We start from the raw sequence: 23,681 nt of genomic DNA, 5'->3' as shown, positions 1-23,681 counted from the left end.
CCACACGCTTGCCTTTGTGGCGTTCTGTCGGGATCCGGACGTATATGTTGGTGCACTCAGGAACCTTGAGGTGGGTGGCGAAGTCGAAGAAGGGCCCTGTAATCTATGGCTAGCCTGGTCCATTGTCCGCATACTGGAATCAGGAGCGTGTCGTGCGGGATATCGCAGGGCGCCGTTTAAGTCAGTTCAGGGGTCTCAGGCCTTGTTGGTGCGAGTGGGGTGACCACCTGCCTCATTTCCATTCGAATCACGTCTGCGAGAGCAGTGACGGGTTATTGGGGTCCCGCTGCTTGGTACTCTAACAATGAACATGTGTACGGCCGTGCGTACCCAGAGAAAGAAGGAACGTGATATTGAAAAATCGTACCCGCTTTTGCATCCTGTGATTACACAACCTACGTCAACATACCATTGTCGTCTGCTGCGTTTGTTCACTTCACAGCCATGCCAATTACTCTGTCTCTGTCGACGTGGACATCATTGTAAAGAGCACCGTTTCTTCCCGGCCTGCAGCTGAGCTCGCGTTGAATAGGGCCCTCCATCAATTTTAGGGCCAAACTTTTGCCGTGCTCATCTTTGACCTCTCTGAAAGTCACCTTCCGTCAGACACCGTTCTCGGCACTTGTCTATACCTTACAGCACCGTCCATCATAGCTGTACTACAGCCTTAAGACCTTCAACACCAAGTGCTTCTCCCTTAAAGTGAAATGAATTCAACTTTGGCCTCAACTTGACTCCTTCACAGAAAGATGAGATTCAAGCACTTCTACCGAAATTCCATGACTGCGTGGCCATGCCACCCAGTGAGCTGGGCCGCACTCCTTTGATTCAGCACAGGATGGCCACCGGCTCAGAAGTTCCTATTCAACATCATCCGCGTCGAGTGTCTACCTCTGAACGAGCAGAAATCGCCAAGAAGGAGGAAAACATGAACATGCCTTAGCGTGGCATCTTACCGCACTCGTCTATTCCGATTTCATCCCCCGTAGTCCATGTCAGAAAGACTGTCAGCATGATTCTTTTCTGTGTTGACTATTGATGGCTAAAAAGTGTCACTAAACCCGACATGTACCCGCTTGCTCCTCTTGACAAACACCCTTGACCACCTGCATGGTGCCTATTTTTCACTACGCCGGATCTTTTTTCTGGCTATAGGCAGATGGAACTGGACCCGAATAATCCTGAAAAAACCGTCTTTATAACTCCTGACGGCCTATCCCATTTTGTTTACTTTCTGTTTGGGCTCTCCAACGCTCCTGTTACATTTCAGAGAATAATGAATAGGGTTTTTGGGCATCTCAAGGGGTTGTCGGCTCTAGTTTATCTAGACGACATCATTGTGTACACTCCCACGTTTTCCAAACACCTCAAGCATTTGAAAATACTCTTTCGTGCTCCCCAAGACACTCGTCTTTGCATTAAGAAGTCCAAGTGATTCTTCAGCTTCTCGGAAGTTACTTTCTTGGGAGACGTAGTCAGAGCCAAAGGCGTCAGCCCCCATCCCACGAATCTCCAAGCCATTGCCTGTGCACTGTCTCCCAACACTGCTCAGCAGCTCAAAAGTTTTTTGAGCTCCGCCACATATTTCAGAATGGAGTGGAGCACATTCGGCAAGCACTCTCAAATTATGACAGGTAGATTGCCACTATCCCTCAAGAGTAAGGTATATAACAGCTGTATCTTGCCGGTACTTAGCTACGGAACAGAAAGCTGGAGACTTGCAAAGAGGGTTCAGCTTAAATTGAGGACGACGCAGCGAGCAATGGAAAAAAAAATGGTAGGTGTAACCTTAAGAGACAAGAAGAGAGCAGAGTGGATTAGGGGACAAACGAGGGTTAAGGATATCATAGTTGAAATAAAGAAGAGGAAATGGACATGGGCCGGGCATGTAGCGCGCAGACAGGATAACCGCTGGTCTTTAAGGATAACTATCTGGATTCTCAGAGAAGGGAAGCGGGTTAGAGGGAGACAGAAGGTTAGGTGGGCAGATGAGATCAAGAAGTTCGCGGGTATAAATTGGCAGCAGCAAGCACAGGACCGGGTTAACTGGCGGAACATGGGAGAGGCCTTTGTCCTGCAGTAGAAGTAGTCAGGCTGATGATGATGATGACGACATATTTCAGACTCTTTGTCCCTGAATTTCTTCAAGCGTGGCACCAATAAACGAGCCAGTGAAGAAATAATTTCGCTGAAAATAGGGCCCTGAACAATAAGCTGCCTTCCGCGTATTAGATACTGCCCCTCCAACACCACAGACGCTTGCACACTATGACGAGATTGCCCCGATGATTCTACACGCAGATGGTGGTCTTGGCCTCGGAGATGTTTCCCTGCAAGTTAATGAGGACGGGCAGGACAGACCAGTCGCTTATGCTAGCCGCCGGCAAAGTGAACCAGAAAGCCGATACTATATATGCCTCTGAACTTGAGTGTTTGGCGGTATTTTGGGCAGTCAATGAATTTCAGTGGTGCGTTTATGGTAAAACCTTCACGGTTGATACCGAAAACGTCGCCCTTCGCTGGCTTCAAACAAAGAAGACTTCAATGCTAAGCTTGCCAGCTGGGCTCTCATAATGCAAGATTACAACTTTTCTACTGTCCATTGCATAGGCATCACCATGAAGACGCTGACTACTGGGCTTGTGCGAGTAGTGAATTTTAGGTTCAAAGCGAAGTAAAACGAATAGTGCTTTTGATCGAATAATTTCGAGGTATGACATATAAAAAAAGAATATTTATTATGACCTAAACTGCACAATATTTGATTTGAATTGAAATAGGGGCACTAGGCAAATGCCTTTTTTTCGTTTAAAGGAAGTCTAAACAGTAGTTTAAGTAGAATGCGAGTGATAAGATACTTAACATTTTAGAATTTTTTATAGTTGGATTATATACGCCGTCATAACAAGCCTAATAAAATAAAGAATTGATTTGAGGGTAACATGTTTTTTCAAAGGGGCCCTGCAACACTTTTTCAAGTAGCCGTGGAGCCAGTAAATGGGCTTGTTGCCTCACAAATTTACCGCCGCAAAGGTATTGGTATCAGTCCAGTACGAGCGGAGTTCCAAAAGTTTGTTGCACGCTGCAATTGCATTCTCTCTTCTTGTCCCAATGAAATAGCTGGAAGTTAAGCAGAGATGAAAAGCACGGAAAAAAAAGAATGTCACTCGCACCTTGTGAGCTTGAGCACCTCTCTCTCTCTTTTTTTTCTTCCTTCGAATACGCGGCTTCTCAGTGCGATCGTACTTGTACTCGCAGACAAGCGGCGACCTCCAGCGGCGGTTTCGGTAACGACGGCGCGCCATGCTCAAGTAAGCCAATGGCTGTGACCAGAGTCGTATATTCCTTCTTGGCTGTGAAAAGTGATCTCTGAGCTTGTGGTGTCATTTGCTGAGGAAAGAAAGCAATTATTAGCTTTGAAAATTTATTGTGACCAACAAGAAGCGTGCTGCGCTATATTTGCCTCGCGTGTTCTCGGTAGCCTCGACTACCGATCGGCAGCATTTTCTGACCATGTTCAGTATATGTTGCAGGGCCCCTTTAAATTTGAAGGGGGGCTTCGTGGCAAAGCAAATTTCCCTTGAAAATGTGCTTTCACGGTTCAGCATTCTCCTATTGCAGCGAAACCACCTTCAGAGGCGGTGACATGCAGAATAATAAACATCTATTTGTTCATTATGAATACGTCGAAAATATTTGATGACTTAAATTCGAATCGAAGCGAATTCGAGTATTAAACTATTCGTTCAAATATTCGAAACATTCGAATATTCGCACAAGCCTACTGACTACCTTTCTCGCCACCCAACAGTCATCAAATTTGCGTGTTCAATGTACGTGCGCCTCCCCCACGGGGTGGCAAAAAAAAAAAGAAAACAAAAAATCAAACACGCACACACCCAGAAACTAATTAATACCTGGTGACTGACCCCCGAAAAAGCCATTCAGTAAAATAAGTGCTACAGGGATTTTAACTGCTGCCTTATAATTATAAAGCTATGCAAGCTACTGTTTAAGCTATGAAAGCGCCACGCAAAAGGTGACGAAAAAATAAGTGTCTAAGCGAATATCATGGGCGCATGTTACGAACACAGCAAGATACTATAAAGTAAGTGTAAACCAAGATCAATAGTCATCGAAGCGTCAAGGTCAAGTAAAAAACAAACTACTGCATGTCCACATATAATAAATGCATGCACACAATATCAATAAACAAAAAAGAAAGAACGTAACGTGGGCGATTGGGGGTGGAATTTAGCGAATTAATTTATTGAGCATTAATCCACAGAAACGAAAACAAAGAAGAAAGAAGACTTCCGGCTGGGTGGTAGTCTTCTTCTCTGGATGGATGGATGTATGTATGTATGTATGGATGGATGGATATGGCTGTACCCTTTAGATCGGGCGGTGGCTAGCGCCACCAAGCCATAATACTTAATGAACCAAAAACTAGATTTTTTTTATAGTGAGGTTGAGGATTCGTACTTTGCGGTGACTGGTTTAATTTTCACTCGTGCCTTGACTTTAGCCACCAATCAGATAACCTCTTTCTAGTTCATTCTACCCGCTTAACGTCTATTTTGCCCTCTCTGTCCCTAAACACCAGTGCTTTGAAAAACTCTGCGCCATCAACCTGAACATTATGTTCAGTGAAGCCCTTTACAGAACATTATGAAGTGTTCGGCAGTTTCTTCTTCCTCTCTACACGCACTGCATACCGTGTCTTCCCTTCGTATTTGGCCCGATATGTCTTGGTTCGCAATACTCTCGTTGCCTCAAACACTAGAGAACTACCCCGAGTATTATCATAGATCTTTTTCTTGGCAATTTCTTGCTTAAAAGTTCGATAGATCACTAGTGCGGACTTCTTAATCATGCCAATTCTCCACATATCGGTCTCAGCTTCCTTCACCTTGTTCTTAACCGATAATTATTTTCGGTTGTGCCCCCTGCTGTTTTCTAAGTATTTACCCGTCAATTTTCTGGTTCGTAGTTCCATTTTGTATCGGCATTCTTCATGCACAAGTAGCTGAATACCTTCCTAACCCAACGCTCCTCCCCTATTTCTTGCAATCGCTTCTCAAATTTTATCTTGATGCTAGCTTTCCTGCCCTCAAATGATGCCCATCCCATATCACCTTGTACTCCATGGTTTGGTGTATTCCCGTGAGCTCCTAAGGCAAGCCTACCTATTCCACATTGCTTAATTTCTAATCTTGCTTGAAATTCTGATCTCATACACAAGACCGCATTGCCGAACGTCAGACCAGGAACCAAGACCCCTTTCCATATTCCTCACAACACATCATGCCTATTGTAATTCTACAGTGCCCTGTTTTTCATTACCGCTGCATTCCTGTTTCCTTTACTCATCACGTATATTTTGTGTTCCCTTAGGTACTCGACCCTATTGCTTATCCATACGCCCAAATATTTGATTTTATCTGTTATCTCTAGCGTGACCACCTGTATTCTAAGCTCACTACCTTCATTGTCATTAAAAATCATGACTGCTGATTTTTCCTTACTTAATCTGAAATCTAACCTATCTCCCTCATTACCACAGATGTCCACAAATCTCTGCAAATCTTCCTTGTTGTCGGCCATTAGCACTATATCATCCGCGTACATCAATACTGGTAGTGCCTGTTCAATGAGTTTTCCTTGTTTGAGGAAGGAGAGGTTGAAGCCCAGTCTACTTCCCTCTAATTTGGCCTCTAATCCTTGTAGGTACATCATGAATAATAAGGGTGACAGGGGAAACCCCTGCTTAAGCCCCCGTTTTACCTCTGCAGGCTTGGATACCTGTTTTCCTCACTATATAACTACCTTGTTACCTTTATAGATATCCTTTAAAAGATTAGTGACTACGTCTTGCAGGCCTAGTGTGTCCAGTATTCCCCACAATTCCTCTTGAACCACGCTATCGAACGCTCCCTTGATATCAAAAAATGCTAGCCACAGGGGCCTGTGTTCCTTTTCTGCTATATCGGTGCACTGCGTTAGTGAGAAGAGATTGTCCTCCAACATCCTGTGTTTTCGAAACCCATTCTGCAGTATCCCCAGCACCCCCTCATCCTCTATCCATGCCTGGCACCGCCGAGGTGGTCTAGTGGCTAAGGTACTCGGCTGCTGACCCGCAGGTCGCGGGATCGCATCCCGGCTGCGGCGGCTGCATTTCCGATGGAGGCGGAATTGTTGTAGGCCCGTGTGCTCAGATTTGGGCACACGCTAAAGAACCCCAGGTGGTCGAAATTTCCGGAGCCCCCCTCCCCTACGGTGTCTCTCATAATATTATGGTGGTTTTGGGACGTTAAATCCCTAATATAAATCAATCAAATCATGCCTGCAGTCTTTCCTTTATAATCGGCATCGCCACATTCTCTTTTTTATTAACCCTTCCGCCATCTTGCATGTTTCTGCAGAACTAATTTGTTTTACAGAAAGGAAAGTAACTTTTTGACGCTTTCGCAGATGGCAGAGTGCAAGTGCAAAGTGTGGACTTGTTGATGAAATAGGAGTCGCGAACTTCTCAGCCTAGATGAGTTTGAAGTGGTATTGTGGCCTTGTTCATTTTAAAAGAGTGCCCTGGTACCTGGACATGTTTTGACAGTGCAACATCAGGAAGGTCAGAGGCATGGACTCTAATTGTTAAAACGTACCTGAATGGTGTTTCGCTTCACCAAATGTACTGCTTGTGGCAAGTTGAGCACTGAAACATGTAGATAACATTAGCGCTGTCGCAAGTGAAGTCACCGTTGATTGTTCAGAAGAAATTATAGGTGATGCTAGTGGCTGTATGGGAACTTGACATGTGTTGGACTTTGACGCAGGGTTTCTTCGAAGGATGACAACCATTGTGGTTGGACCAATTGGTAATTTTCGATTCTGTGTGTAGATTGCGTTATCTGCGGTAAAATTTCCTTGATGGTTACGAAAAAATGTATTCTAAGCGATCACTTTTTTGCAAGAGGTTGTGATGCTGATGCTTTAAGAATATTGGCCACATAAGGAACCGAAGGTGAATGCATAAGGATGAGGAGAACACCGTACGCGAAGAGTTTGTTGATTGTTTTTTTTGCTTTTGAACAACACTTAACTATCGATGATGTCAGCCTTTTTGACGGTGTCTTCAATGATTTCGGTCGGATAGCCTTGCGTTGTAAAGTGTATCTCGAAGGTCTTCGCTGTCGCTTGCGAATTCATACTATCGAAACAGATGCGTTTAAACCGAATGGCCTGACTGTATAAAATACTGGTTTTGCATTGTTTAGCATGACTACCATAGAAATTAAGAAACTGATGTATATCGTTCGCTTTCTGCTATAGTTGGCCGTCAATTTTCGATTGCACAGTTTACTCTTTTTCAGTAGTTCCTTTCAGCACTAAAAAGGTTTCAGGGCCCCCAGCCAGTAGAAAAGGTGATTAGTCCCTCCACATATATTGATCCGCGCCGTGTCATCCCTCACTATCTCCATGGCGTCTGCTCGCCTAATTGTACTTGCACGATCATTGTATGTAACATGAGTGTTTTATTAACTCTTTGACATAAGTAAAACTGTCAAACGGGCCATCACGCCTACACTTCATAAAGTTTGGCGTCTTAACAATATGATTTGAGTCTCCACCGAAGATCGATAGATGCTCATGCCAGCGGATAACTTCATTTTGTAGCTCTAGGACGCTGTCCGTGGCTTTGACACGACTGCTTCCCTGTCGTAGCATTTTCTCTGATTTCTCGCAGAAATGCTTCCATTCTACCTTTTTTTTTTCACCGAGGGAGCATCCGACGCACGCGAAACGCTGTGCGCAGTTACATGTCCCATACTTCAACATGCGCAGAGTTCTTGGTCTGGCGATACAGCCCAAGCCCTGGTCTCGGCGCCTTAAGCTTAACAGCTACGGCTACGCAAGCAGCATATCTCGCTAATAACAACCAAACGTACCTGAATCTTCATTCTCAGAGCAAGATGAAACAAATCGATGGCTGATTTTACCATTAATTTGTTGCTGTCAGCGCTGTAGACGTTTAGCACGAGCAGTTTCGGATCGAAGTGGGCGGTCGCTTCTGCAGGGGGGGCTGCCATGTTGATTTGTAACCATAGTTTCTGTAATGCCTCCTAAAAAAAATTACGGCATATTCACGGGGTGAATGATGATGAATGGGCGAAGCTCCGGAGGGATTCATCGGTGAACTGTGAATCTTCCGTGTGATTCGCCCAGTCGATTATCATGTAAAGACGTGAGAAACGCTGTGTGTGTATATACACAAATCAACTTTTATTTGTTCTTAGACGATGGATGGCTTACGATGTCCCTTGCCTCGCGCGCTCGCACATCGGGATTCTGTCTGCGAGCGCGCGCTGCTGCCGCCTTGGCTCTCTCCGCTGTGCAGCCTTATCCATCCGGCGACTCCGAGCGCGCGCCAACAGCGAACGGATTTTATTACAACGCTCCCCCTAGCGTACGTCGCCGCACTAAATCGAACGATTGCCTTCAACCAATGACACGCGCCATATGTGACATCATTCCTATTTTATAAGATCTCGCGTCTTTCATCAACTACAAGTACCGCTTTCTAGTTTATAACATCTTGCATCTTTTCATCATCAGCTACAAGTACCACCATCTAGTAAACACTACAAGAACTAAACGAGAGGTGGCTACATACAGGAGACGGTACCGCCATCTAGTGAACACTGCAAGAACTGACCTAGAGGTGGCTACATACAGGGGACGGTACCGCCATCTAGTGAACACTGCAAGAACTAAACTAGAGGTGGCTACATACAGGCTACAGGGGACGCACAGCCCACGCCCTAAGGAGCTTCGCCCCTAAAAATTATGCCTGGAACGTGAGCAGCGAACGCGCTGCCTCATCCTCTGATTTTACCATCCTCCTTCGGTACGAAGGCGAGCATCTCCAACGGCCGCCCCCTGCGAACACAGCAATGCTCATACAGTTGCCTCTGAGCAGCTGTGATGTCACGTGACAGAACGGTACGGTTATGTCACGTGACTGAGTGGTACGGAGGCGAGCGGTCTCACGCGGTGGCCGGTCGCAACAGAAGGCAGGATGCATGGCCTCCGAGATTGCGTGCTGGAAGGAGGCTCCCAATTGAAAAGAAAGCGACGTTCCAGGGATAGTTTTTCAAGGAGGTGTTAGTTTCTGCCGGTAACTCACACAAATAATCATATGCGTAGCAAATAGATCGGATGAAGCAAAACATATCGCTTATTTATGTGGCGAAACACGCAACAAACAAGCGCCAATCTAAGACAAACCAGCCATCGAATTTGGTCCTACGTTTCAGTGCGTTTCTTAGACGTTGTACCTTTGATGCGGCTGAACCAAAGTGGCGAAACAGAGTATAGCACTGCAACGTATATATATATATATATATATATATATATATATATATATATATATATATATATATATATATATATATATATATATATATATATATATATATACATACTTATATATATACATACATACATATATATATATATATATATATACATATATATATATATATATATTAGGCCCGTGTGCTCAGATTTGGTTTCACGTTAAAGAACCCCAGGTGGTCAAAATTTCCGGAGCCCTCCACTACGGCGTCTCTCATAATCATATGGTGGTTTTGGGACGTTAAACCCCACAAATCAATCAATCAATCAATATATATATATATATATATATATATATATATATATATATATATATATATATATATATATATATATATATATATATATATATATATATATATATATATATATATATATATATATATATATATATATATATATATATATATATATGCAGGCATGGTGGTTGAGTGGCCGTAGCGTTGCAAGTAGTCGAGTAGATCCTCCGTGAGCAGTCACAACGTGGTTTATCTCGACGTATCAGCCAGGGTCTGGCCTGTGGGGCATGTGGGGTTTAACGACCCAAAACCTCCATATGATTATCGAAGAAGCCGTAGTGGAGGGCTCGGGAAATTTCGACTACCTGGGGTTCTTGAACACACACCCAAATCTGAGCACATGGGCCTAGAATATTTACACACACACAAACACATACACTCAGACACACACGTACACAATCACACACACACACACACACACACACACACACACACACACACACACACACACACACACACACACACACACACATATATATATATATATATATATTAGCCTGACTAGCTCTCCCACAGCACAAAGGCCTCTCCAATTTTACGCCAGTAGTTGCTGCTGCCACTTTGTACCCGTCAACTTCCTAATCTTATCTGTCCATTTCACTTTCTGTCTCCCCCTAATCCACTTGCCTTCACTGAGAATTCAGTCAGTTACCCTTATCACACACGCTTATCTTGCCTACGCGCTACATGCCCGGCCCATGTCCATTTTCTCCTCTTGATTTCAACTATGCCCCGCCGTGGTGGTCTGATCGCTAAGGTATTCGGCTGCTGACCCACAGTTCACAAAATTGAATCCCGGCTGCGGCGATGCCAATGGGGATTGAGGGCCTTGAGTAATTTGACGTATCCATGTAGGCGGCCACAACGGTCATTCCCCCAGCCACTTTACTGGGTATATTTGTGTATTTAAACGTGGGAGTGTCAGTCAGCGCCACCAGTAGCCATGGCGGAGAGTGTGCCTTTAGGTTGCATACGAGGGACTATTGGTCAGCAGCCAGCGTGTGATAAGTTCACGTGCTACAGGACGCCAGAACAGGCTAATAAAGAGTGTGCTACACTCGCCGCCAGTTTAGCCTCTCAGTTTTGCATGGAGGACCAGGGCTCAGCTCATTATGCGGCGTATCAGCCACGCGCTGAGTGCGCCTCATTAGGTTGCTCCCTGAAATACAGGGGTTCTGCCGGAAATTTAATTATTAGGAATATTTCTGAGCGAAACGTCTATGGGCTATGTTTCGTTACAGTCAGCCACTGCGGGTCTTATGATGATGATGATGATGATCTTCTTCCATTGCTGGCACTCGCCGCCGGGGGGTCTTCCACAAAGAACCGGTTGGTGGGATCTTTAAGTTAGTTTGTTATGTATTTAAAAGCATCCAATGGTGTTTCAGTGAAACAAAAAAAACACGAATCGTAAATAATATATAAAAATGGTACACGAACTAGCGGTTACGCAATATGTTGCTGTGTGTTCACTAACATCATTGTTATCAAAAGTGACGCTGGTCGGTGGCGCGAGAGGCTCTCGTCGAAGTAAAAGAAGAAGAAGAAGCGCAGTTCTTCATTCGATCGTGCACGAGATAACGACGCATGTTAGAGGTTTTATCCTGCAACTAGGCAAACCTCATTCCCGTCTCTGTGAATTTTAGGAGCCAATATCGAACGCATCAGTGACGACTCTGCTTCTACCGGCTGCGTGAACGCGGAGCCATCCGCCTTGACGATCAAGGCGCCTTCATCTGTGAACAAAGTCTTCTTTCGTCGTTGCAAGGGCACACCTCACCAGGTTTCCCGGTGGAAGTTTGAGCAGCATGCTGCGTTTTTCGACGGGTTTCTGGACTCGGCAGAAGAGGACCAGCCTGCCATACCACTACCCTTTGCTGGAGACTCAAGCGGTGCCAGGCCTTGGTATTGGTGCTCCGTCCTCGCATCTTTGTTGTCCCACCGCTCTTCTGGCACCGTCAGGAATGGCGGCGACACTGCAAAGGCTCCCAACGGTGAAGGGTGAGTTGGCTGTTTTCGCACATACCGACCGTGCAAACAGTTGTAATAGCCACGTGAACGTGATTTGGCTCACCCAGATAGCGTGATGCGTCGTGCAAAGTATCTCTCTTTCTCTCGCATCAAAATAATACTGTCTTGCGCTTTCCGTATTCTAGGCAGCTTCTATTATTCACTAAGAATTAAGAAAACCACTGTATCTAATGCGAATGTCTTCAAACCTATTTTAGGACGCTTAACAACAACAACAACAAAAAAACAGAGTAACCTACTGATATGCTTGCTTAGTAACTACCTTGTAAATGTAGTGTATAGCATGTTCTGGATAACACGAGGCAACCTCTACAAAATTGGGCAAAGAAATATACCGACAAAACTAACACTGTTTTTTCAACACGTGTTTACGCAAACTTGTGCATGCTGCTGTAACCTATTATTTTCTCTATATTAAAATGAATTACTTTGGAGTTGCATATTTAACAATATATTTGGTCTTTATAGAGATGTATAATTGCGGAATTTGCACCCCTGTTTACCTTTTCATGGTGCTGATTCACAAAAAACGAAACGCCGCAAAAACCATTTGGAATAAAGGGACTGAGCTAAAGAAAATAAAACATGGTGCATTAGATTGCTATACATGATAAAAAAGATAAGTGTAACGAATGATGCAATTAAGCAGCAGTGTGGTCAAATAGACTTCAGAATTATTTATTCCTGGCATAAGCGTTCACCAAATTGCGTGATATAATTGCTGTGGAAACGTGCAGGTGTCATAATTGATTTTTTCTTGATAATCATGTCTGACAGTGCTCCTTTCTTTATTCTAATTTTGCCACGTATCTTCGTAACAGATTCCGTGAGTTTTCCTACTGTGGTTGGTGAGGTGGTAATTTCGGAGAGAAAGAATGCGAGTGGCAGCAAGTTGATCACACAGCATGAGATGTAATTGGGGAAATGAGTTATATTTTATAGCTAAATTGCCTGTTCTACCTTCTTTCTCCGCCATGATGGATAGGTTTGCCTTATATAATCGAGTTTGTCCATGAAATTGTGCTTTTCATTGTATATATTTTTAAAACTCAAAGGCATGGCTCAATGGCATTTCAGTTCACTACAGATTGTCCTTTATTTTTTCTATCCTTTCAAGGACCAGAATAATTATGAATTTACTTTCCTGTTGCAGTGGACCCCCTGCACTCTTTCTGCTCCGTGGGCCACGCTGTGCGACCGCAGAGCATTGCACGCAGCCGCTTCGTGACCAGCGCCACCTGCGTCATCAGCATCTGCAGCTGCCCAGCTGTGTCCACGGGATGCCATAAAAGTAGCAGCGGCGTACGTTCGCGTTAAGATGATTACAGCAGCGAGAAAAAGCAGACGACACCGAAGAGAGCAGAACGAGCAGATTGGCCAGCCTGGAAGACAAAATTCCTAAGCCTGTTTAGCCGAAGCTCCATTGTTTATTATGGTGTTTGTTATGGTGAAGGCCACTGGCTCACTGCACAACGAGGCCGATGAACTGTAACTTCTCAGTATAGTGGCCATGGCGTTTATACCTTCAATTTTTCATTACTCTTTATAGTTGTTATATATTTTTACTTACCATGGTTCGCGTTTGTAACAGCTCTCCTTGAGCTGTTACAACTACATTCATAAATAAATAACGATTCTATTGTTTATTCTTGCCGTTGTTTTCATATCTGAACACACTCTGTGTGTGACGTGATAACCTCGCTTGTGCTGGAGAAATGTCACCAACACCTTTCAAATTCCATTCAATTAATAGGGAAATTTCTGTATCAGTACCGCACTCTTTCCGTTGAACGTCGCAATTCCAGGGATCCTAGTTCAGCCCTTTCGACTAGCCTGCATACCGATGTCCTCCAGCTGTATTTTCATCGTTTTCTTTGATCACTTTCCAATTCGACGACGTTCGTTTCGTGTCAGGGTCCCATACTATGTCAATGCGTGTTCGATGATTGGTCGAATAAAGGTTCTATAGCCTGATATCTTCACACCTTGAGGATCTTGCCGGTAAGTTCACCTAAGGAATCCTTGTTCACTTGCTGCTTTTTTTTTATGTAAGAAACGTGCTCATTCCACCGGAGATCTGATGTCAGTTAGACACCAAGGTATTTGAGAGATTTTACTTCAGATAAGGTGCTTTCATTTAAGCTGTAGCTATGTTGTAGCGGCAAATATTTCTAATTATCCTCATGAGAACCGTCGTTTGGGGGTTAATTCTCGTTTTCAAGTTTTCAAACCAATATATAACGTCCTGAAGAGCTTGTTTCAGTTGGCGAAAAGGTTGTCAATTTTGTGATAAATGACGTAGTAATCTCCTAACAATATTTTGACCGCTATTTTATCTATGTGTGCTTTATAGGTATAAGGAAAAAATAATGGCCCTAACGCCAAGCCTTGTGGAACGCCGAACCCGAGAGCTTCAGGCGTTGAGCAAACATTATCAATTGAAACACATTGCTGTCTCCGTGCCTCTATCTATGACACAAAGCAGTATTATTTAGCATTGTCCTAACATTATTATCAGTTTTGAATACGAAACACACTGATTTCAATATGTGGATAGCAAAATTGGGCGTCTTCTGCAGCCGTACTTGCTGTTCGAGGCATATCCCTTCGCCGCTTCAAGATCTCAGCTACGCAGCGTAACAGAGAAGGCGACATTTGTAATTCATTGACACATTTGTAGCCGCTTGTGTTCTCTTCTTTTCATGTTTAATTTTCACATGGATAGATGACATTTCGCGCAATTCAGAGAACGAAACGAGATTTGGAAATGGGCAAACGCAAAGAACGATAACAGGCGCGCTTCGAACGAAGCATTTGATTATGCTTAGATTCATGCAGTAAAGTTTTTCAGAACAACCTTGATTTACTAATTTCGAGCTCAAATGGTGACCACTTCAAAATCTTTCACACGTACTTATGGACACCTGCTGTCGAATGTCGACATTCGTTTGATGAACACAGTAGAAGTACGCGTACTGTTTCAAATTTATGGAAACCACTGAGCAAGAAAAGGCCCACGGGACGAAATGGTCGCTCTGTTAATGGTAACCTGGGACGTAAAACGATCAGAGTAGCTTTTGAAGCAACGAGTAGCCTAGTATGGTGTCCTTAACTGTGTCAGACATGCAAGCGTAAACTGCCGATATGCTGCGTTATGTGTTGTGTGCGCGGAATTTTGCATATAATTAAACACAACGTTTGAGTGCGTGATATAACGAGATCTGACGTATATGAAGATGGAAATGCGTAAAAAACGCCAAAAAACTACCAGCGCGTTTTCTTTTCAGAGTAAGAAACAGTTGACTATATCAAACACGCGATAGTGTCTTCGTAACAGAAAAGCAAATAAATATTTTACGGGTAAGCAGCATAAAAACAAATGGGCAGATAATTCGTGATGCTATAATATGCAGAAAATCATTGAATGTGACGAAATATGCGTATAAAATTCTTCGCAGCAAAACAACAAGCATGTGTCCATAGGTGCATTCTGCCTAAATGAAGAAACAACAGCTCGCATGATTATAACTATCTCGTGTTGATTGCATTTGTTATAAACTAATCTGCATAACTCTCCAAAGTATTATTCAGCCATTTGTGAGAAAAGGGCACCGACAGTGTTGCATAGAACACGCAGGAATCGATGGACCTGGCAAGAATGTACCATGGAGGCACGGCATCTCGAACTGGAAGTCTGCGCAGACGGGCGCCGTAGCACACAATTCTTTGTGTGAGCCGTGATTTTGCTATCCGACAATCGAATATGGGTGCGCCCGTGTTTGGAATTTTCCGCTACGATAGGAGCCCATTTTCACCAGGTTTCGCGCCTAACTCTACGTTATCGTTTACACATAACAATTCTTGAATCATGTGGTATAATTCACAGGGCCTGCGACAGCTGGGGAATCCTAGTAAAAAAATAAGCAACGCTTGCACCATGGATTGCGCCAAGCCTTCAGAAATGACGCAGCTTCATTTCTTTTCATGTTTCTTTCTATTTGGTAATTTCTTTCCTTTTGTTTTTTTTAGTAATTTCTATATTTTCTTTCTTCATTTATAGTATTTGTATTTTTCTTACATTTACCCTTTCCTTCTCTCTGCTTATATTTCTCGTTTTCTTCCACTTTTTTTAAATTATTAATCTTGGTTTTTCCTGTTTTGCGAAAAACGACGACAGCGTCCGGCATTATGATGCTTTAACGGACACTACTTCATGACCAGTGGGCAATGCTTTGGCTACCCCAAGTCCATTCGGCCGTACCCACACTAGGTAAGTACACAATGCCGTCCAGACTATATGCAAGGAGTTTTGTCAAAGATGGTTCTTGAAAGCACGTTTCGCCGAGCCACTCTTTAAAGAGCGAAGCTTCATTAAGTGTGAAACACTTTAGTGGACCAGCCAGTCGTATGCTTTCGTCGTCACTTGGCGCAACGCAGGCAACACAACGTATAGCAAAGCAACCGGAAGCACATTGCACTCACGCTCGCGCTAAAGGAGGTCATCTTTAACTCGTCAAGTTGCTAGATCATGACATTAACGCAGCCGCGTTGCCCCGTTGCGATGGTCTAGTGGCTAAGCTACTCGGCTGCTGACCCGCAGGGCGTGCAATCGAATTGCGGCCACGGGGGCTGCATTTTTGATGGAGGCAAAAAGGCTGTAGGCCCACGTACTCAGATTTGGGTGCACGTTATGGAACCACATGTGCTCAAAATTTCCCGAGCCCTCTTATATGGCGTCTCTAAAAATCACATGATGGTTTCGGGATAATAAACTTCACATATCAATCAACGACAACATAAACCACGTATGAAAATTGACTGAGGAAGCAAGCGAAAAACAGAACAAGTGACAGAAAAAATGGTGAACACAATTAACGAAAAAAAAAAACACCAACGTAACTGGAAGTTAGTACCAGAAAGATCAAGAGGGGAAAGATAAATAAAATCGAAAAGAAACAACTCAGGCTGCCAATTTCCGCACTTCCTTTGAACCACTATGGAAGCTGCCCTAATGTCTGTGTTCTTCACAGGAGTTGTTGGACCTACTGCTTTTCTTAACGTGAAGCGTTAAATTTTGGTCGCCTATTTAAATTTTGGTCACCCAACAGTACATCCCTATGGCTAATCTCAGCTGCGATGAACAGTTCAGACTCGCTCATTCATGAATCTCTACCGCTCCTTGAACACGCGCTTCCTTTTCATCAACCCCATAATCCCCTCAAGGGAAACAAGAGCATGACGGCGCTCGAATTCAGGGCTGTATTCTTCATACGCAGATGCACAAACTAAATAAGACATAGCTGTCATCTTACCATTTCTAAACACCAAGACCTTGTAACGTGCGTCGAGATGAAGCACTGTGTGTTTTCGAATTACCTTTCACTTGTTGTTTAAATGGCCCTAGTTTTCCCAAAAAACATTCCCAACACCATCCTGATAAGTAAAAACCACGTGCACAAAAATACTCAACGAGGGGATGCCTCCGCCGTAGTGAAATCGTATAGATTGAGAACATAATCTCTAAGTTAGTGGTTCAAACACTTCGAGATAAAAAGGGACATGTCTCGTTCACATGAAATCAATTGAAATTTATTTTCATTCCAATTGCTAAACAATAGTTTAAAGACTTAAACTAATGTTGTTTTCACTGGTTTAATTGCCTGTTGGAGTCATTTTCGGTTTAAAGAGTAGTATGCTGGGAATAGTGCCCGCTAAGGCGTGAAGGCCACACATAAACGCAAAATTCAAATGGTGTTGAGTTGGTAACAAAATTATTGATAATCATGCAAAGCTTTCGCGACCAGACCTATGCTGTCATACGAGGTCGTCGAGCCCTTGCCTCACCACCCCAGCGTGGGCCTGCTCGAAGGGCCAAGGTTGGTGGCCGAGGCTATCAATAATATAGTAACGTCATGCGTAAATGTGCCACAGTTTAGCCTCTCAGTTTTGCATGGAGGTCCAAGGCTGGGCTCATTATGCGGCGTACCAGCCACTCGCTGAAAGCGCCTGATTAAATTGCTCCCCGAAATACGTGGGATCTACCGGAAATTTAATTAGGAATATTTCTGTGTGAAACGTCTATGGGCCATGTTTTGTTACAGTCTCCCACTGCGCGTCTTATGATGATAATGATCATTACGATCTTCTTCCATCGCTGGAAATCGTCGACAGGGGGGATCGTCGGCCGAAAACCGGGCAATAGGATCTTTAAGATAGTTGGTTATATATTTAAAAAACATCCAACGGTGTTTCAGTAAAACAAAAAAAAACACGAATCGTAAATCATGTATGAAAATGGTACATGATCTAGCGGTTACGCCATATGTTGCTGTGTGTTCACTAACATCATTGTTATCAAAAATTACGCTGGTCGGTGGCGCGAGAGGCTCTCGTCAAAGTAAAAGAAGAAGAAGAAGAAGCGCAGTTCCTCATTCGATCGTGCACGAGATGACGACGCGTGTCAGAGGTTTTATCCTGCAACTTCGCCAAGCTCATTCAGCTCTCTTTGAATCAGAAAGAACCGATATCGAAGGCATCAGTAACGACTCGGCTTCTACCGGCTGCGAGAACGCGGAGCCGCCCGCCTTGACGCTCAAGGCGCCTTCATCTGTGAACAAAGTCTTCTTTCGTCGTTGCAAGGGCACACCTCGCCAGGTTTCCCGGTGCAAGTTTGAGCAGCATGCTGTCATCTCCGATGGGTTTCTGGACTCGGAAGAAGAGGACCAGCCTGCCATACCGCTACTCTTTGCTGGAGACTCAAGTGGTGCCAGGCCTTGGTATTGGTGCTCTGTCCTCGCAGCTTCGTTGTCCCACCGCTCTTCTGGCACCGTCGGGAATGGCGGCGACACTGCAAAGGCTCCCAGCGCTGAAAGGTGAGTTGGCAGTTTCCGCACATACCGACCGTGCAAAGAGTTGTAATAGCCACGTGAACGTGATTTGGCTCACATAAGGTTATACGTCGCGCAAAGTATGTCTCTTTCTATCGCGTCAAAATAATACTGTCTGACGCTTTCCGTATTCTGGGCAGCTTCTATTATTCACTGAGAATTCGAAAAACCACTATATAAAATTCGAATGTCTTTTAATTCAATTTAGGACGTTTAACAACCACAACAAAAAAAAAGACAGACCAACCTACTGCTATGGTTGATTGATAACTACCTTGTAAAGGTTGTATACAGCATGTTCTAGAATGCTCGAGGCAACCTCTACAAATAGGTGACCAGTAAAAGAGCGAGGAATTGTGGGATGCACCGTCTGCTTCCGGCTTACAGTTCGAGAAGAGTAGACGACGGCGAACCCCTTCGCTGCAAGCCTAAGATTATTCGGGATGCGCGCGCAAGATCGTCTGTTTATCTTCGTCCCTATAAACCATGGTTGGTTGTTCACCCGTTGGCTGCTCAAACTCGAGTGTGAAAGGCAAACAGCGTGTATCGATTTCCGCGGAACGAATAAAGAAAAGTGAGGTAGGCCACGGCTGGGAAGAGAGCCACAGTGACAAGTAGCCTTTGAGTACAGAACGTTGAAGCTAGAGTGTGCGAAAACTATTTTATCACAGAGACCTGTAAATTCCACATAAGAAAAAAGCTCACGCATGAATTTGCTGCGAATATTATATTGAGAAATAAATTGTCGCCTAAACGCCTAGCAAAGATATTATGGGAACGCGCGAGTGAAATTGGCTTGCGATACGAGATGAGAGCCGGCCGTCGCACACACATATATATGTATATATGACAGAAAAAACGCAAAAGCTTCAATCCAGAGTACTTTTCACACGAAGCACTGGACAAGTTCATTTTCGTTATCTTGGTGAAACTGTGCGCCAAGACGGCACCGAAAGGAAGAAGTGCGTTAAAAAGCGCTGGGTTTCGATTATTCGGCGCCATGTATGTATGACTGTATTTTTTATGTGCCGCCGCGCCAGCAGCGTGAACAAAATCAACGTTTAAAAAAGCATCTGGCTTTGACTAAAGATACATCTTAAAGTGTGCTGTCATCGTTACTGTCATAGTTAGCAAAAAAAAACAGCAAAAAAACAAAAAAAAACAACAACTTCAAAAGCACTGACAATGCATAGAGAGGTGTTTTTTTCAACGGAGCTGTACAAAAATGCTCGCGTGCCGCTGCTAACCTGCGTGGTGCATCGAACAGGAAGCCGCCGTATCCCACAGTTCCCTGCGATTGCCCATGTTACCGGTTAGCTATTTGTGTAAAGAAATATACCGACGGTACTAACACTGTTTTTTCAAGACGTGCTTTACGAAAACTTGTACAAGCTTCTGTGACCTTTTATTCTATCTATAATATTACAAATTACTTTCTGGTCGTATAATTACCAATATAAGGGGTCTTTATATACATGTATAATTGCGAAATTCACACTGCTTTTCACTTTTCTATGGTGTTGCTTCACAATGACGAAACACCAAAAAACCATCTGGGAAAACAGGCACATATATATCTATAGCTAAAGACAATTGAACATGGTGCGTCTGATTGCTACCCATGATTGAAAAGATGAGTGTAATGAGTTATGCAATTAAGTGTTAAAGTGGTAAAATATACTTATTACGTATTCAATCGCGGCATCAGCGTTCACCAAACTGCGTGATTTATTCACTGACCAAACGTGCAGGTGGCATGTTCGACTTTTCCCTGATAAGCATGTGTGACAGTGCTCCTTTTTATATTTGAATTTTGCTCGGTATCTACGTAACAGTGTCCGTGAGTTTTCCTACTGTGGTTGGTGAGGTGGTAATTTCGTACAAAAAGAACGCGAATGGCAGGAAGGTTATCACACAGCATGAGATGTAATTGTGGAAATGGTTCATATTTCATAGCTAAATTGCCTGTTGTACCTTCGTTCTCCGCAATGATCGAAAGGTTTGCCTAACAAAATCGAGTTTGTCCTTGAAATTGTGCTTGTAAATGTATATTTTTTTAAACTCAAAGGCATGGCTCAATGGTATTTCAGTTCACTACGGGTTGTTGTTTCTTTTTTTTTCCATCCTTTTAACGACCAGCATTATCATCGGTTTACTTTCCTGTTGCAGTGGACCCCCAACACTCTTTCTGCTGCGTGGGCAACGCTGTACGACCGCAGAGCATTCACGCAGCAGCTTCGTGACCAGCGCCGCCTGCGTCATCAGCATCTGCAGTCGCCTAGCTGTGTCCACGTGATGTCATAAATGCAGCATGTATCACATGTAGCATGTGTCCGATAGTCATGTGTTAACACACTATCGGAGTGAGAAAATGCAGACGACGGCGAAGACTGGATCGGCCAGCCTAGAAGACAAAATTCCTAAGCTGGCTTAGCCGAAGCTGCAGTGTTTGTTATGGTGTTGGTTATGGTGAAGGCCACTGGCTCCCTGCACAGAAAGGCCGATGAACTCCAACTCTTCAATAAGGTGGCCACGGCGTTTAGACGTTTAATGTTTCATTACTCTTTAAATTTGTTATGTATTTTTACTTAGCATGGTTCGCGTTTGTAACAGCTCTCCTTGAGCTGTTACAACTACATCTATAAATAAATAAAGACTATATTGTCTATTCTTGTCCTTGTTTCCATATCTAAACAGACTGTGTGACGTGATAGTCTCGGTTGTACAGGAGAAATGTCACCAACACCTACCATATTCCATTCAATTATTATGGCAATTCTCGTATCACTGCCGTAGCATTTCCGCAATTGGACGACGTTCTTTTTCGTGTCAGGGTAGCATACTATATCGATGCGTATTCGATGATTGGTCGGATGAACGTTTTATAGGCTAATAGCTTTATATCTTGAGGAGCTTGCCGCAAAGTTAGCCAAAGGCATTCTAGTTCACTTACTGTTTTTTTTTAATGTAACAAACGTGCTCGTTCCACGATGTCAGTATCACACCTAGGTATTTGAGAGATTTTACTCGGGGTAAGATAACGTCATTTGGGCTCTGCCATATTGTAGAGGCAAATTGTTTTAGTTGTCCTAATGAGAAATGTTTTTCGGGGGTTAATTTTTATTTGCCAGGTTCCACTCTAATATTCAACGTGCTGCAGAGCTTGTTTTAGTTGGAAGTGTTCATGAAGGTTGTCAATTCTGTGATATATAGCGTAGTCATCTCCTAATAGTTTAATTTTGACCGCTAATTGATATATATGTCATTTAGAGCTATAACGAAGAATAATGGCCCCACACCGAGCCTTTCGGAACGCCCAACCCGACAGCAGCAGGAGTTGAGCAAACATTATCAATTGAAACACATTGCTGTCTGTGGTGCAATTACGCCTCTATCTATGACGCAAGGCAGTATTCTTTAGTATTGTCCTAACATTTATTATCAGTTTTGAATACGGAACACAACCCAAAGGCTTTTGGAAGTCCAGAAAATTCACGTCTTTTTGAGAGCGAGTATCAATAGCAGCCGCTAACTCAAGCACCGTTTCAAGGAGTGCCGCCACAGCAGATCGACCTTTGCCAAAAACCATCTTGCCTACTATCAATGGCGTTGTCCTTTTCCAGAAATGACAATATATGCGAGAGGAATATGTGCTCTAGTATCTTTGAAAAAGATCACAGTGGGGATATTGGTCTGTCACAAGTTGCTTGGCACGAGTCCCCACCTTTCGGTATCGGAATAATTTCACTGTACTTGAAATCTGTGGGTAATTGAGTTCCTGATAGCGATTATTTTAATAATTTAGGCATAAGTACTTGGAGCACCATTCAGCGTACCTGATCAGAAAGTTGTTGGGTATCTTGGGTAGTCAATTCCAGGAATTTTCTTCGTGTCCGATTTAACGACAGAGACAACACACCTTCTTCAAATACAGGAATGACAGAGCACCTTTTATAAGAATGAAAGAGAGGTCACTAGGATCATCCTGTACAAATACAGCGGGCGTGATTGTGAGGAAGGTGCGCCTCCTTCCTGCAGCATTGCCATTGCTCGGTTTGCTCGTCTCGTGCTTCGGATCGCTGTTGTACTGTGGCGTGGCCTCGGCGGGGACTTACAACAGACACCCCGCGACTTGGCACCTTTCTTTTCGTCGCTTCTCGCTGACTTGGATTTTAAACTAAGCGATGCTACTATGGCAATATTATTCCTGGGTGAATTTACAGTGATAAATGCCTGCATACGGAAAAATGTGTCACGCTGTTTGTCAAGGGTTCAGCGCATTGTGATATTTTTGGCAGGAATGTGGACCGCAAACGTTTGAAGTTGGCTCGGCGACGGGAATAATGCTACGTGGTAGTCATACTTGTACAAGCTGACACAGATCTCAATGGATTCTGTCACTACCTTAATCTCCACTAGAAAAAGGATCATTTAAATGGTAACATGCAGACACAGTTACCGCCAATGGTCACGTCAAAGAGAAAAGCCGATACCTATTTCCCCCGCCAACCCACTAGCTAGCTGTGAACCCTCCCCAGAAAAAAAAAAATGTTTCGCTATGGTCCTTCAGCTGTGCCTCTCGACTCTTCAAGCTGTAGGAGACCAATTTGGCGGTATTGACAATCGCGGTAGACGTGACCCCTTCGCCGAAGTGGAAGAAGAGTGGATGGTTATCCAAGTGCACCACACGCTTGCCTTTGTGGCGTTCTGTCGGGATCCGGACGTATATGTTGGTGCACTCAGGAACCTTGAGGTGGGTGGCGAAGTCGAAGAAGGGCCCTGTAATCTATGGCTAGCCTGGTCCATTGTCCGCATACTGGAATCAGGAGCGTGTCGTGCGGGATATCGCAGGGCGCCGTTTAAGTCAGTTCAGGGGTCTCAGGCCTTGTTGGTGCGAGTGGGGTGACCACCTGCCTCATTTCCATTCGAATCACGTCTGCGAGAGCAGTGACGGGTTATTGGGGTCCCGCTGCTTGGTACTCTAACAATGAACATGTGTACGGCCGTGCGTACCCAGAGAAAGAAGGAACGTGATATTGAAAAATCGTAC

The 23,681-nt window shown here is 43.9% G+C and overlaps 1 protein-coding gene across 1 annotated transcript; it reads left to right on the top strand.

The window, feature by feature from the left end:
- Nucleotides 1-11,323: 11,323 nt before the first annotated feature.
- Nucleotides 11,324-13,301, top strand: LOC142776879 (uncharacterized). The gene is made up of 2 exons (XM_075881215.1): nucleotides 11,324-11,714; nucleotides 12,898-13,301. The coding sequence occupies exons 1-2, from the start codon at nucleotides 11,522-11,524 to the stop codon at nucleotides 13,059-13,061; spliced, it is 357 nt and encodes a 118-aa protein (XP_075737330.1). The 5' UTR covers nucleotides 11,324-11,521; the 3' UTR covers nucleotides 13,062-13,301.
- The last annotated feature ends 10,380 nt before the right edge of the window (nucleotides 13,302-23,681 follow it).

This window comes from Rhipicephalus microplus, chromosome X (genome assembly GCF_043290135.1).
Source record: "Rhipicephalus microplus isolate Deutch F79 chromosome X, USDA_Rmic, whole genome shotgun sequence".
NCBI classification, from domain to species: domain Eukaryota; kingdom Metazoa; phylum Arthropoda; class Arachnida; order Ixodida; family Ixodidae; genus Rhipicephalus; species Rhipicephalus microplus.
The sequence above is the reverse complement of the archived record's forward strand: the minus strand, read 5'-3'. Positions and strand labels throughout refer to the sequence as shown.

What these genes read in the sequence shown, in the direction of transcription:
- LOC142776879 (XM_075881215.1), top strand. Translation starts at nt 11,522, where the DNA reads ATGCTGCGTTTTTCGACGGGTTTCTGGACTCGGCAGAAGAGGACCAGC. An exon ending in AAGGCTCCCAACGGTGAAGG is followed by an intron (nt 11,715 to 12,897) that starts GTGAGTTGGCTG and finishes TTCCTGTTGCAG; the next exon opens with TGGACCCCCTGCACTCTTTC.